This window comes from Ammospiza nelsoni, chromosome 20 (genome assembly GCF_027579445.1).
Source record: "Ammospiza nelsoni isolate bAmmNel1 chromosome 20, bAmmNel1.pri, whole genome shotgun sequence".
In the NCBI taxonomy this organism is placed as follows: domain Eukaryota; kingdom Metazoa; phylum Chordata; class Aves; order Passeriformes; family Passerellidae; genus Ammospiza; species Ammospiza nelsoni.
The window spans coordinates 10,111,593-10,126,362 of NC_080652.1; the positions used below are offsets into that span (position 1 = coordinate 10,111,593).

The 14,770-nt window shown below is 47.8% G+C and overlaps 1 protein-coding gene across 1 annotated transcript; it reads right to left on the bottom strand.

The window, feature by feature from the left end:
- Positions 1-439: 439 nt before the first annotated feature.
- On the bottom strand, positions 440-14,758 carry RAB14 (RAB14, member RAS oncogene family). Its single transcript, XM_059486176.1, has 8 exons — positions 14,566-14,758; positions 7,763-7,821; positions 6,850-6,903; positions 5,250-5,427; positions 4,149-4,215; positions 3,304-3,391; positions 2,970-3,000; positions 440-2,383 (listed from the first exon to the last, which is right to left on the bottom strand). Exons 2-8 carry the CDS (start codon positions 7,812-7,814, stop codon positions 2,206-2,208), a joined length of 648 nt encoding a protein of 215 aa, XP_059342159.1. The 5' UTR covers positions 7,815-7,821; positions 14,566-14,758; the 3' UTR covers positions 440-2,205.
- Between the last annotated feature and the right edge of the window lie 12 nt (positions 14,759-14,770).

Consider the following 14,770-nt stretch of genomic DNA (forward strand, 5'->3'; position numbering starts at 1 on the left):
CTTGGCTGAGCCAGGAGGATACAGACAATGGCTTCTCAACAAAATTACCATCAACTTCCTCCCTACTTAGAGAGGCAAAGGCACTTTGTAAATCCTTCAAGCAGCAGGACAAGGCACAGGCCAGCACAGGCCAGTGGCTGAGCAGGGATTGTCCCAGCCCTCCCCACCCTTTCCCAGGGATGGGCTTTGGCATCAGTCTTGCCCTTTCTCATTCTCTTTAAAGATAACATTTTCTATGCAGCCATTGTCAGAGTTCACTGGGAACAAACACACCCAGCCCTGCTTCCCTTTGAGAGCAGCTCTGGGAGCCACTGGCAGATTCCTCTGGGAAAGGCCCAGGGTGAAGGCTGAGCACAAACCCAGCACTCCAAGGAGCTCTCTCTCCTCAGGTCCCACCCTCAGCACAGAGGGCCACAGCAAGTAACACACAGCAGGGAGGTTTATCTAGATACAGGTACTTTATTTACAAATATTTAGATTAATAGCATTGTTACATCAAATGAGGAGTACAGCAGTCCAAACAGATCCTTTCTGTGACAGAAACAATGAGACCTACTGTAACTTACTCTGGGAGTACAGGTATTGCACCTCAACAAGCTGTAGTCATTACAACACTGACTTCACATCAGCAGCAGGTCGTGGTCCCTGGGCAAACCCTGGTGCAGCCTTGGGTTAAGCAGGATGCAGGAGCTGGAGATCTTGAACATACCCATCTACTGAGGAACAGGAGTTAAAAAAGGACTAACCAGACAAACAAAGGGACAGCACACGAGTTACCCAAATCCTATTGTCTGCACATTCCAGTTTTGGCTTTTATTTAACATTGACTGTACAATACTCTGGTACCACTGGTTACTTACAAGTCTGAACATTGTAGAGTTTTAGTGTCTAGAGAGGGATTTTCAGACTACTTTGTATTTGAAACGCTGCAGTAAGCCTGAAGTGGGACACAGGATTGTGGTTAAGCACCTACCCCCTTCCATTTTAAAACCTTGTGATATTTTCCAAGTGAAGCTGCACAAGGAGCCACAGTAAAACCCCACATGAGTGCAGCAACACCCCCCCAGGCAGGGTCACCACGTGACACCCCCTCACACAGGCCAGGCTGTGGCACCCCAGGAAGGATGTACTTGAAAGCTTGAAGCAAAACCCTTAAAAAAAACCCCTCACACAGCACTGTTAAAAAATACAAGAGTAGTTAAAAATCCCTAGAGAGCACACGTTGTTCCAAACGTCCAGTTCAGCCTCTGCCCAGTCCCAAAGTCACAGGTACAAAAGCGGGAGGTGTGCGAGAGCCCGGCCACGGCTGAAGCCCGAGAATGCCAAAGAGAAGCAGGCAGAGCACTGCTGAGTGCACAGGGGAGCATTGCACAGTGCACAACGAGAGCCACACCCCACTAGTGTTAGTGTCTGTGTCCCCAGCACCGTGGGGACCCTGCAAGTGACACCCAGCAGCTGCAGCCCCAGCTGGGCTGTGCTGCCACGGGGGCGCAGAGAGCTCAGACTGTACAAACGGGGGGTTCTTACACACTGCTCTAATGCCAGGCATCATTTTCTTCATTAAAATCATGTACACAGGATGTATTTAACTGTTAGCTCAGTTCCTTCAAATTTTATACATATTTACGTTCTGTTAACAAAGGTAAAGGATAAAAGTGGCAAAAGAATGACGTAAAGCTATTGAGCACAAGAATGAACAGATCGCTTCCCTGCGCCTCCCCGACCCCAGCACATCCCACAGGGAATTCTTCCAACAAAAGCACATCATTACAGAGCCCCTCGCTACCATCAGAAGTCATTTCACAGCAAAAACTTATCCTTTACTACTGACAGCTCGAACAGTTAGAGGTGGGGAAGAAAGGCCAAAGAACCATAAAATAAACCATACAAGACAAAGCCCTGCAAAAGTGTAAAATCAGGAGTCCAGCATCAGTGCTCAGTTTAAATTATGTATCGGTGACACTATCACAAGGACAATCAAGGAAAAAAAAACTTCTAGATTTACCATGCAGGAGAGGTTTTATTACTCTACTTGCCTTTGATAACCTGATTACATCTAAAGTTGTTTAGCAGTTTAGTACTGTGTTAAACTTGTCTCAGAGTTTTAATTAAACCCGGTAAGATGTACAGAAGATGGGGAAGCGGTCAAAAGCACCACTCCCTAGAGCCAGAGGTGAGGGGTCAGGAGGAGCCACGGAGGGGTCACTAGCAGCCACAGCCTTCTCTCTGGGGCTGGGGTTCGCTCGTTAGCCGCCCGCCCTGCGGGGCTGACGGTTTGTGCTGCACGCCCGACTCGGCCGCGTTCAGGTCCAGGCTCCCGTCTTGGATGTTCTGGTAGATTTTCTTGGCAGCCTCCAGGAACGCGTCCTCCACGTTCTCTCCACTGCAAGAGAGCAGCAGGAGTTACTGAGCTGCAGTGCTGCTGCCAGAGGGAGCTGGGCAGGCGCTGTGCCCTCCTCCTCAGCCCAACAGCCCAGCCCTACGCAGGGCAACCCCTATCAGGAGCAGCAGGAACAGGGAATTTGTGCAAAAGAACTGAGGAACGAGGCATCGAGCCACGTGCACAGGACAGGTCTGACAGGCTTAAAGCCAAGGGAGCCACCATGGATCAGAACCTCTCCTTGTTAAAAAGTTCTGTTCTGACAGGTGCCAGCGGGAGCCGCATTTCCTGGTGGCCCTGGGGATCCCCAGTGACACAGCCAGCCCCAAGCATGGCACAGCAATTCTTCAGTCACTGGAGGGGCTGGTCACTGCCTACAGACCAAAGCTGCAGCTCTGAACAGCCAGGGGAAGGAACCCTTTACACACTGAACACATTGCACACTCAAATAAGGCCTGAAATCCAAATCAGTTCATTTGAATTCAACCAGTCTTTGCCTGAAATGCAGCCAGAGCTCTCAGTTCCAAGTTACTTTCAAGTCACAACAAACAGACCAATCTGAACATTACTGCAGCCAAAAGTCACTTACGTTTTTGCACTTGCTTCAAGGAACAATAAACCTGTTCAGAGACAGAGGTTTAACAGTCAGTGCACAACACACCTCGGACAGCCCAAAGTCAGACACACCACGGCCTTCCCATTACATGCAGGACACTATTTTAGCTTTTGTGACTATGTTAAGGATCAACACAAGCTGACTTCTAGAACTACACAGAATTATCAAACTGCTTGAGGCACAGCAAGAGTTTGTACACACAATTCCATCACTCTGGAAGTGTAAGCTTGCAGCTACCCATGCTGAGGATTCACTTTAACATCACTATCTTGTAGGAAAGTACCAGCTCAAGAGAAAAAACACACACCATTTTCTTCAGCAAATTGTTTGGCTTCTTCATATGTAACATCCCTCTGTGCTTCCAGGTCTGCTTTGTTTCCTATGAGGATTATCACCTGGGTCAGGAGAGAAAAAGTTAGTCTGGGAAAAAGCTTAGGAGCCTTTTCACTGCCACCTTCATTATTAAAGAGACTTTCTAAAATCCCAAAGGGAAATAGGCAGAGCAGATTATCTGCAGAAGCCTTCAGGAGAACTCTGCCCTAGCACTCCCACTCTGGGAAAGCAGGAACAGCATCTCCAGCTGTCCCTTTCCAAGACTTGAGGGTGTTCTCATGAGATGAGGGCCTAAAAAGCTGCTCTTTACTCATGAGAGCCATTTCTTGTATTTGTTTAATCACCAGAGAGAATCTTTAGAGTTTTCTCATCAGTTTGGTGCTGAAGTATTTTAGAGGCATTCAGGAACAGGCTGAAGAACAACAGCTCTGTGCTATGGGCAGAGAGACGCAGAAGGATCTTCCTCCACAAAACCTGGTCAGCTTTTGCTGGAGATCCAATTTGCATTCCAGCCTAAGGACAGCATTCACCTCATTACTGACACAAAGCAAGGAGTAACACAATCAAGGCTGGTCCAGATTTCATCCCAATTTTGTGTCCAACTGCTTCAACCAGACCCTGAAAGGTGAGTGGCACAAGAAGACTTTAGAGGAAGCCCTTTTGCTGCAGCAGGGAAGTGAATCACTCCATGCTGCACATGGGGACAGGAGCAGTGCAGAAACACAGGCAGCTCTTGCAGAGACCACTGCAGTGCTTTGGTCCCACCACTTCCTCAGGGAGAGGCAACCTTGTTTTTAAGCTAAATCAAGTCCAACTTACAGTATTTGGATTGGTGAGGTTCCTTGCATCTGTCAGCCAGCTGCTTAAGTGATTATATGTACTTCTTCTGCAAAGAATCCAGAGAGGACACTTTTAGCCTTTTATAAAATATTTAGGTGCCAACAGCACAGTCAGCATCCAAACACAGCAACATCCATCATCCCTGCTCTTCTCCCCACCTCAAGACAGACAAAGCAGCAGCAGTGTGGACTCAGACCACAAATTCAAGTCAACTTTAAACCCTTGGAGCAGCTCTTACACTGCCAGTGGAAAGCCAGACCAGTTCCCACTGCTAACCAAGCTCTGCACACACACAAGGCTGGTGCTGTTTTCAACAGAACATGTTAAATGTTTCCAGTCAAATACTCTTAGAGAACACAGTGCAGCAGGACAGCACTTCAGTAACAAACTGCACAAGGTCATGTTTTACATGATTTACACAAACAGGAAATACATCTACATGTGCAGGAAAAAACAAAGAGGTGCCTGAAGAATATCAAGAACAGCCCCAGAGGAAGATGAAAGAGGTGTGAAAGCAAAAGTATTTCATGTTGCATCTGATGCATTATTGTTTGAGCAGCATCTTCAGCTGCCAGCTCCAGAGAAGGCAGGGCAGGGTGGCTGCTGTGCAGGGCCAGGCTGTGGGGAGGAGGCTCAGCTCAGGCTCCCTCCCCACACACCACGGGCAGCTCTGCACGTTCACTGCAGCCCTGCTGGGCCCCTGAGGACACCCCTGCAGGTCAGCAGCACTGCCAGTGCCTCCACAGCAGCAGCATCCCCTCCTGAACAGCAGATTCAGGGGGCAGAGCCAGGTCTTTAAAACACTTCAGCACACAGGCAGTCCCAGCCTGACATGCAGACTCCTCAGGCTCAGCAGCAGGGAGATTTCCCAAGAAAAGCCACTCACATCACTCCCTGTGCCTCATCTGCAGCCCTTTGACCACGGGGGTGTCTAGGCAAGGTGTGGCAGGGAGGATGCAGGAGGGAACATCCAGACACACACACTGCCTCTGAGCCCAGGGACAGACAGACAGACAGACAGAACCTACAGGGCTGTGCACCCCAAGCTCAGCAGCACAGCCAGAGCTCTGCTGCCCTTACCTGGTGATGTCGTAGACCATGAGAGCTCCTGCTGCTCCTCTGTAGTAGCTTCGTGTGACAGCCCTGAATCTCTCTTGTCCTGCTGTATCCCATATCTGTAGTTTAATTTTTTGGCCACTAACTTCAATTATTCTTGTGCCAAATTCAACACCAATTGTGTGGGGACAGTCTGCCATAACTGTCATGAAAAATAAGAGCAAAAATCAGATTTTCCTAGGACAAGGAAATATGACTATCACAAGTTTTCAGTTATCTTTACTAGATTTTCAATCTCTAAAAAAGCATTTTTACAGCCTACAGTTCCCAAACTGCATCACTTTAACAGAAACAAAATGCTCCATTTCCTGAGCTGCTGTTAGTTTTAAGAACAGTTATAAAATTCCTTGCCTTCTCTGCTGCTCTTTGGCCATACATATCAGAAGGTACCAAGTCAGCTGACTCCCAGTCTATCCTTGCAGAAGGTTAACTATTTTAATGCAGCAGGAAAAGATCATTTTTAGGGAATTACCAAGAAAGATACAGTTTAAAAAGTGTCACATTTTCAAATACAAACACCCAAGCTGGTTCAGACAGGGCAGTAGCATGACTGTCCAAGAAAATGCCAGGTTCATAAGCAGCTGCAAACACACCAGATCAAATCCAAAACGGCAACTTTCTAGTTATGATAAATTCATGTTAATAAGCTCATCTCTGAGGAAGATCAAGAAAATACAGACAGGATGAGGAGCTATGCAGGCTGCCTAGAGTTAGGGGCAGTGTCACAGCAGAGGTGTTTGGCACATCAGTTTGGTTGTACTGCTTTGGCTTGGTGCTGACAGAACTTCCTCCTCATGGACAGTCTGACCATGTGCAAAATGGCTTTTAAATAACTGGCTGATAGTGCATTTTCATTAAAACAACACTCAGAAGTTCCTGTTTCTAGTGGAAAACAAATATTTAAACTGCAGCTCCTACCCACTTGTTAGCTCATCTCAAGCAGGTCATGGTGATGCCTGCACTGAGAAATAGCTCCAGAGTTACTCACTGAGTGAGGTAACAGCTGCTGCCAAGCCCAGAGCACCACACCAGCAGGAACTGAACCTGATTCTTCATTAGTGATGACAAAACATGAGGAAATGTTTCAGCTGAGAGAGACTGCAGCAAGCCCTCAACACCATCACCCAGGGCAGGCCAAGTGTCCTGCAGGGCTGCTTAAGGCTGCAAACCAGAACTCTAAGGAAAATGATTTCTTTTTTTTCCTTTTGAGCTCCTTAACAGCACTAAAAACTCAACTGCTTGTGATCAAGCTACACCATTATTGAAAGCAAACAAAGCTCAGACACTAAATTTTTCTTTGTCCATATAAAAATCCACAAAAAGCTGTAAAATCAGATCCAGTCCTCCCACTCCTCACAGGCAGGATTGGCTGGAGCATTTTGCCATAATTACATCAATATTTGTTTCTGTATCTGCTGAAGTCAAACCAGAAATGTGACCCAGTACAAGCCAAACTCACAGAGAGTAAGAGAGAGACCAAAGTGAGCTCATGCATGATGGAAACAGGCAGGGAAAAGGGATGAAAATGCCAGTTAGAATAAATATCATGAACTGAAATACTCACACTTCTTTTCTGTGAATTGATGAAGCAAACAGGACTTTCCTACACCCATGTCCCCTGTTACAGAAAGAATAGTTAAATCATTGTTGCAACAAGCACATTTTCTTCCTCCCACACAACAAATGGTACAGAGACATTCATTTCTCAGGTCAGATGGGCAGTATTCTATCCCTGGCTGTAGCCTTGAATTTATCAACTTGCCACTGAAGCTTTGGCTGCAGATACAGCTCACAAGCAGGAGCAGATCACTCATGAAACAGTTAATTTGTATTACTGATTTAATAATTGTATTTCACAAGGTTATAGAAAGTACAGCTGAAGAAACTGAAATGTAAAATATACTTGGTGTTTGCTGCTGTCTTACTGTGGTAAGAACATCAAAATACTGACAACCATCCAGAGCACCTCAAGAAAAGCTTTATTTCCACTGATGCTCTTGCACAATGCCAAGAGTGAGACACAGCAAGAGCTTTTAAGAACCAACTCTTCCAGAGGCTGAGGCTGTCAAGCAGCCTGACTTAAACCTGCAGATCATTTACACCTACACAAGGTCATTAACAATTAAACAATTAACAGTAAGACCAGTTCTTCCAGGACAGCAATAAATGCAATCCCTTAGAGTCCCTGACTAAGCAGCCAAGGAAGCTGCAGCTAACAGCAACATTTAAACACAAAAATACAGCCTGACAGAGGTTTATGAGCCTCATGCAATGGTTTCCAATCAGCACTTGTGCCTTCAACATAAATTCTAAAACCTCTGAGATTAATGATGCAAACTGCTCCAGTAAATGCTAAAGTTGTAGAGAAGTGTGGTGACCTGGGGGACTGAGGTGGGACAAGCACAGACTGAAAGCACAGCCCCAGGCTCCTCATGAACCCACACAACATCCACAGGTGTGAGCCCACTGCTACTTACCAATAATGATGTACTTAAAGATGTAGGAATAGTTGTAAGGTGCAGTTGCCATTGTGGCACTAAAATAAAAAAGAGAACACGTCAGAACTGATACTTGTTCTCTCAAGGCAACCCAAATAATCCAGTTTAGTTCATATAAACAAAAAACCCTTCCTCTTCCTCTCTCCCCCAGCCGCCCTTTAATTCACAGTTCAGATCTGTGCAGCTCCCCAGTGTCACTGAATTCATGGCACAGCCAGCAAAGCTCCCACACTGCTTGCTCTGAGCCCCTGTCAGCAAGGCCTCCAAGCAGAAACACAGATTATCCATTTGGTCCAGAAGGATTTAAAGCTGTTGAAAAGCTCAGTCCTTGCTCTGCAGTCACTGCCAGACCAGCACTGACCCACCAAGGAGCTGAGGGATCAACCCAAAATAAAATCTGACTCCAGCCAAAACCTGGAGAGATTTAACAAAACCAGCAAGTTGGAACTATTACCTCACACTTTTGAGACTTGCAACAGAACAAAGGAATCAGAGCAGCTTGCAGAACAGCTAAGATTTAAAAGATTGCTGTAGTAGCCTAAACTGGGCCTGGGGTGCTGCCTGTCCATGTCAGAAAAGCTCTGTAAACCACAAATCAGATGTTCAGGAAGTTGGTTAACATCTCTGTGGCTTTGTCAGCTCAGCAGTGCTACAGCCAGGCTGCTGAGCAGTTTCTCTTTTTTAAAAGGCAGTCAAAATACTTCTGACATTCCAGAATTTTCCTAAATGTCGAGGGAATCAGAACTGGCTTTGGCTGTTTAAATCTGCAAGGAGTGAAAGCTGACTTGCTAACTCACACATCAGTTAGCCAGGATTACACATCTGTAAGGGCCAGATGTTGCCAGGTAACATTAGAGATGGGAAATGCCTGCTTTGGTCCCAGGCTTTAAGTTAAACTGGATCCACTGCTCAGTTGAGCAAGTGGAAAATTTCTAGCAGGAATCCAGCACTTCCCTTGCTGCTCCTGCAGGGCAGATAGCCAGCCATTACAAACACATGGTGCTCCTTACAAGGAACACTGCTGGAGCCTAGAAAGATTTTCATTAGGTCATGTGTCATTCACATGACAAATGAAACCAATACTGGAAAGAACTACAGAGGAAAGCTTCCAGGCCTGGGACTTTCTCAAAAGCAAAGCACTGTTCCCTGCACCACAATTAATCCCCCTCAGTGAGCTGCAGTCGTAGGAAAGATGCACAAATCTCATTCCCAGCTCAGAGCCAGCAGCCTCTGCTTCCCAGCACTGAGATTTGAGGCAAACATGCTTATCTAGACCTGGGAGGGGAACACTCCCAGAGCAGCTCAGAGGGTTTGCAGAGTGCCAGGCTGTGCACCTCGTGTCCCCTCCACGCCTGGCTCAGGACATGGAAACACTCCTGGGTCCTTCTGTCCCAGGAGAACACAAAGCACCTCTGCTAAATCCAACAGAGACACACACTGTTCACTGAACCAAGTTCATTCCAAGATAGGAAATAAACTGACAAATTTGGACACTAATTCAGCAAGCAAGCCAGCAGCTTTATGGCTTTATTTCCTGGAAGGTTCCAGAATTACAGTACCAGCTCCAACACGTGAATGGTTATTTTCAACAGCAGTAAATAAAGACAAATCACTGCTCCATATTGAATTCCACAGGAATGTGTCACTGTGGAAACATCCAGTCCTTCAAGTTTCCTGAAAATCTTCACACATTATGTTCTTTTTCTTCTCCAGCATGTCCCAGCACAGTAAACTGGGCACACAAAGCACAAGTTCCTGCAGGACCCTTCCCCTGGCACCTCCTGTCTGGGCAGGGCAGGAGCACCACGCTCACAGCTCAGCTCCAGAGCCAAACTGGGGCTCCTTGAGGTAACTGAAGTACAAAAGAAAGCTTGGACAAGCTGATTTATACATGCAAGTACTTCAGGAGGAGAGCAGGAACTGCCCTGTTTTCCACAAAACCAGCTGGCTGTTACCAGCCCTGGGACACCAAGAGCACCACTGTGCACCAAAGGTTCCTGTGCATTCTGAGCATGGGAATATCCAGTGCCTGATGCTTTAACAACCCCAACCAAACCAGCAGCACCATGAGCTCCAAGCCAGGGGACCAAGCACCTGAGTGGCCGTGAAATCTGCAGCAGCCTGCGTGCCCTCTCCTCTTCCCAAGAGCAGGAGGCCAAGGAGTGCCAAGCACTGCAAACACAGGGAAGTTTCATGTTTCTGAGCACATGACTTCAGGATATCACTGTGTGGTAAACAGTGCTGAACTGCTCTGCTGTTCCAACCAGGAGGGAAATGCACCCTGCAATCCAAGTCTGGAAAGTGAGGAGGAATTTTTTTTAAAGCATGGACAAACTGGGAACTCTGTGCAGTCTCTGTCACAATCTGAATTTGAAGTGAGCCTCACCTAGATCTGCATTGCTAAATGTACAGCTCTGTTTGTCAGGCTGCTTCTGCTTGCTGAGATATGATCATTTTCAGTATGCCCTCTAAGGAATAAAGTCTTTACTATGCTATTTCAATATAAAAAAAAACTACTGGTATTACATTTATTCCAAGGGTCACATTACAGAAAAGATTCTGAAATACTCCAAACCATTAGTAAAGGTCAGGAATATTTTCTGGAGAACAGATGATTCCTTTAAATAAAAATTAAAGTAAAAAACCCAAGCAATACTAAAACAACCAAATAACAAACTTTTAAACACTCAAATTCCAATAAGGATTAGCAGGAATTCAAACTGTACTCAGATCTTGGAATAGAAGTGATATTCCACAAGGACTCTGTGCTGAAGGAGAAAACAAAAACTGCAACCAACTGAACACAGAAACCCTGCTGAGAATTCAGCCTTGGAAAAGTGACCACCTCAGCATTTACTGCAGGCAAAAGGAGGAAGTCCAGACAAGAGCAGGGCACAGGAGGGGTCAGAGAATTCTGAACTATCAGCTGCAGGTCAATGCAAGGGGCTGGTGCCTTGAGAGGAATCGCCCATCTGCAGGAACTGGAGTTGTGCCTCCACCCTCTCCGCTCCAGACACGTGAATCTTGCTTTCCTCCTGGGAGAGCAGGAACTGCAGGGCTGAGAAAGCTGCACATAAACATCCAGAGCTCAGCCTCAGCCATGCTGGCACTGTGACATCAAAGCTAACCAGCCATGAGTTTACAGTTAACAGAAAGCAGAAGTTCAGTCTGGGAGCTCCCAGGCCAGGCTGCCAGCTCAGTGTTGGCTCCCCTCTCCAGGTAAGGCTGCCCTGGAGCCCAGAGCTTCAGTGCAGGATGGCCACGGGCCAGAGGATCTCACCAAGCACAGATTTATGCTCATTTCAAAGCCTATACAATTCATCTCTGTTTTACATTAAATTTTGCAGTGAGCAGTGTCACCAAATCCATTTCCCATATATCAAACTTCTTCTTACAGGCTTTTTAAAAATAACATTAAAGATGACCTTAATGAGACACCAGTACATCTACATCTCCTCCTCTAATCAACAAGCAGCACACAGGTATTTAGAAATCTCACCAAAGCCTTATTTCAAGTATCAGCTACATCTGTACTTCCTGAGATAAGATTGTTCTGGGCACACTGCAGTAACATTCTTTATCACAGTAACATAAGTGTAAATACCAGATTCATAGCAGCCTTTGTGAGATCTGTGCAGTTCCTTCCAGCTCAAGGACACAGCTTTAACTCTTCACTGGGCATCATTTGCATGGAGAAATTTAATATCTTTATGCTCAACAAGAGGAGGTGTGTTATGAAAGGAGCCCAGAACCTGCATGCAGAGGTTTATTAGACATTGCTGTGGTTCCCAGCATCAGCTGATGGATGGTCCATGTGCAGGGATGAGAGCTGGGGGAAAAAAACATCACCTTCAAACTCAGCAGTGCCCAGCTTTGTAACTGGTTCCCTGCAAAGCACAGCTCTGCAGCCAGGGAAGCACTGGGCAGTTACTCTGAAGCAAAAGGTATTCTGTGGTCCATCTGGGCAGCCAGGTGTGCTGTGCATTATTCTTCAGGGATGTGCAGCAGGAAAAGCTCTCACAGTTGAAGCTGCAGATTACTTGGATGTTAATTAACAGACAACAGTGAGACTGATAAGGAAGGGGGAGGAGCTGCAGAGGGGTGGCATTGTTTCATTTCCTAATTGCACTTTTCCCCTGATAAGGACTTTTGTCAAGCACAGAACAATGTGGTTCAACTGGTACCTCAGAAACAGTCTGAGTGCTTCAGTGATGGTCACCTGTCAGACCACAGCACCCTGAAGGTAACAACAGTTCTGTTATCAATTAAAAATGTTATCAAGCACTGAACTCCCACAGGTCTGCTGGCCACAGCAAGCTGTGAGGTCTGCTACAATTAAATTCCACTGTGGTTCTCTGGCTTTCACACACCAAGGACATTCAGGTCTTCCTGAGCCACATCAACATCTCAGCCCTCTTTAGGATGATGCTCTGCAGCCACCCTGCTCTGCATATTTGTTCATTTCTGCAGGCTTGGCTTCACAAAGCCCTGCTGAGCCTGGTCCCTGAGGAGTCTGAGCCTGCTGCAGCCTTCACACCTGTGTGACACCATCCCTTGTTGCTGGCCAGCTCCTTACTCATCCTCAGCTCCTCCAGAGTCACCCTCCCCTGCTTCCCCCTTTGGATTTCACCAAAGCATTCAATGAGCACAAGGCAGGAAATCTGGCTGAGGTGATCTCTGCTCAGCAGCAGCCTCTGGGAGCTGCTGCCCAGGATCACTTTGCATTTCCTCACTGTTCCCACCTCTGGTTGCTCCTTCCCTGGCAGCACAGGGGGCCTGCAGGCTCTGGGGCTCAGAGTGCAGCCCAGCAGAGCCCTTTCCAGGCTGTTCCTGAAGAAATGCATTTGGTCTGTTCCCTAATCATGTCAAACACCCTAACCCAGCCTGAGGCCTAGCAGGTTCTTCTAAAGGCCTTCACTTCTCCTTCCTCCAGGAGAACTTCATTTTTCTTTTTAAATCAAAGCTCCATAACAAACTACCTTCACTTTCTGACTTTCCTCACCAGCTCTCCAGTCACAACCACCTTGTCCTGGCTGTCCTTCTACTGGTTTCACATCCTGCCTCATTAAAGTTACTCCATGTTGCTTCCTAAACTTCCTGCATTTATTTGTGCACACCTCAATTGCCCCCAGCCACGCCCCAGCAGCAGAGCTGAACTAATCACTGCCTGCCTGTCCTCACCAGCTGCAGCACCTCCTGCCATGCCCCTGCCCTCAGCCACCCTGGATCCACTTGTATCTCCTCTCTTCTCCTGCTCTCCTCTTCCCACACAACACTCCAACCTGCTGTGTGTCTGCTCACAGCAGGAGAGCCAAGGTCCAGAGATACCAGCCAAGTGTGGGACAGAATATCCAAAACCAGAAGAGTTTTCTGTCATTCCAACAAATCAGAACTCTGGAGTCCCCACCTAGGGAAACACAAGTCACAGACGTTTTAGGTAAACATTAACCAAGACCTGCCTCCTGTTTCAGGAAGATTCAGCAAAATGAGAATCAATCTAACCAGGTTCCATTAGATACCCAGGAGTGAGCAGGTAATTTTCAAGTATTATTTACATTTTACATCCCAGAGCCTCCAGTAGAACAGGTTTGTTTCCAAACTGCTGTCCTTCATAAGAACTCCTCTTTTTTTTTTTTTTTTGTTACTCACAAAATGGAAAAGAGGAACTTCTTCCTTCCGCTCAGACTTATGACATTTTCCAATCCCTACAGGAAGCTAGCAAATTCCTTTTTATAAACCAGATTAAATTGTGACATTTAGTAATTAAATTCCCCAAGGTTTTTTCTTCCCATTAGCAAGTACTGCCCAAGCACAAGGGCCCCTCAGTCCAAACCATGACAGCAACCAATCCAGGCAATCCATTCCACAGAATAACATCTGTAAAAGATGTGGTGACTTGGGGTTTGATATGGTTTAGGATACAGCCAGCCTGAGTGAATACTGTTCACTAAGGGGCTCTGAAAAACCTCCCAACACAGATCTACCCCATCTCAAAGCAGAAACCACAGTGAGTAACCTCCAGAAGCACTGGCAGGGCCACTCCAGTGCAGACACCCCCCTCTGCCTGGCTTTCGTGCAAGGATAATTCAGCACAGCTCCAATTCAACACAAAGCTACCAAGAGATGTTGTAGATACTTCGTGTGCTGCAAACAGGCAATAAACAATTAGGAGAAATATAATAATTTCACTCTGTTTAGCCTAAATAAGCTTTGACAAAAAACCCAGTCTAGAATACTTTCGCTGCTTTCTCAAATAGGAAGTGGCTTTTCCCTCAACCCTCAAAGTTATTTTTCTGTCAAAGTTCATGACGGCACAGGTCTATATAACAAAAGTATAGATAACTGCACATCAGCCACATATACGGTACAATATACACATACACACCCTACGTGAAACTGCAACAGCTCGTAAGGGGGAGATACAGAAACACACACACAGAAATATCGCCTGGGCCGGCTGCTGGCGCTGCCGCCCGTGCAGTGCCGAGGAGCAGAGGGAGGCGGCGGTGACACCGAGAGCGGCCTAGGCCTGCCCGCAGCCTCCCCCCGCCGGCCCGGCCGCCCCTTCCCCTCCCCGCCGGCCCCGGGGCCCGCCCGCAGCGCCCTGGGGGCCGCACGGCGCCCTGCGGGCCCGCGGCTCGGGGCGGCACCGGGCCGGAGCGCGGCCGCCCGGGACCCGCCCCGCTCCGCCCGGCCCGGCGGAGCCCCGGCGCGGGGCCTGGCGCTGCAGGCCGGGCCGGGCCGGGCCGGGCCGGGCGGGCGGCGCCGGCGGCCCGCCGTACCTGTGCTCGGGGCTCAGGGAGCTGTGCAGCGCGGCTGTGCGGGCGGTGCCCGGTGCCCCGCGGGCTGTGTGGCTCGGCTCGGTCCGGGCTCGCTCCGCTGCCTCAGACGCGGCTCCGCTGCGCCCCCATCACCCCCGCAGCCAAGATGGCGGCGCCCCTCGCACGGGGTTTCCCCTCCCACTCTCGACGGGCGTCGGGGCCGCAC

What these genes read in the sequence shown, in the direction of transcription:
- RAB14 (XM_059486176.1), bottom strand. Translation starts at nt 7,814, where the DNA reads ATGGCAACTGCACCTTACAACTATTCCTACATCTTTAAGTACATCATT. An exon ending in TCAATTCACAGAAAAGAAGT is followed by an intron (nt 5,428 to 6,849) that starts GTGAGTATTTCA and finishes TTTTCATGACAG; the next exon opens with TTATGGCAGACTGTCCCCAC. An exon ending in ACAATTTGCTGAAGAAAATG is followed by an intron (nt 3,001 to 3,303) that starts GTGTGTGTTTTT and finishes GTCTCTGAACAG; the next exon opens with GTTTATTGTTCCTTGAAGCA.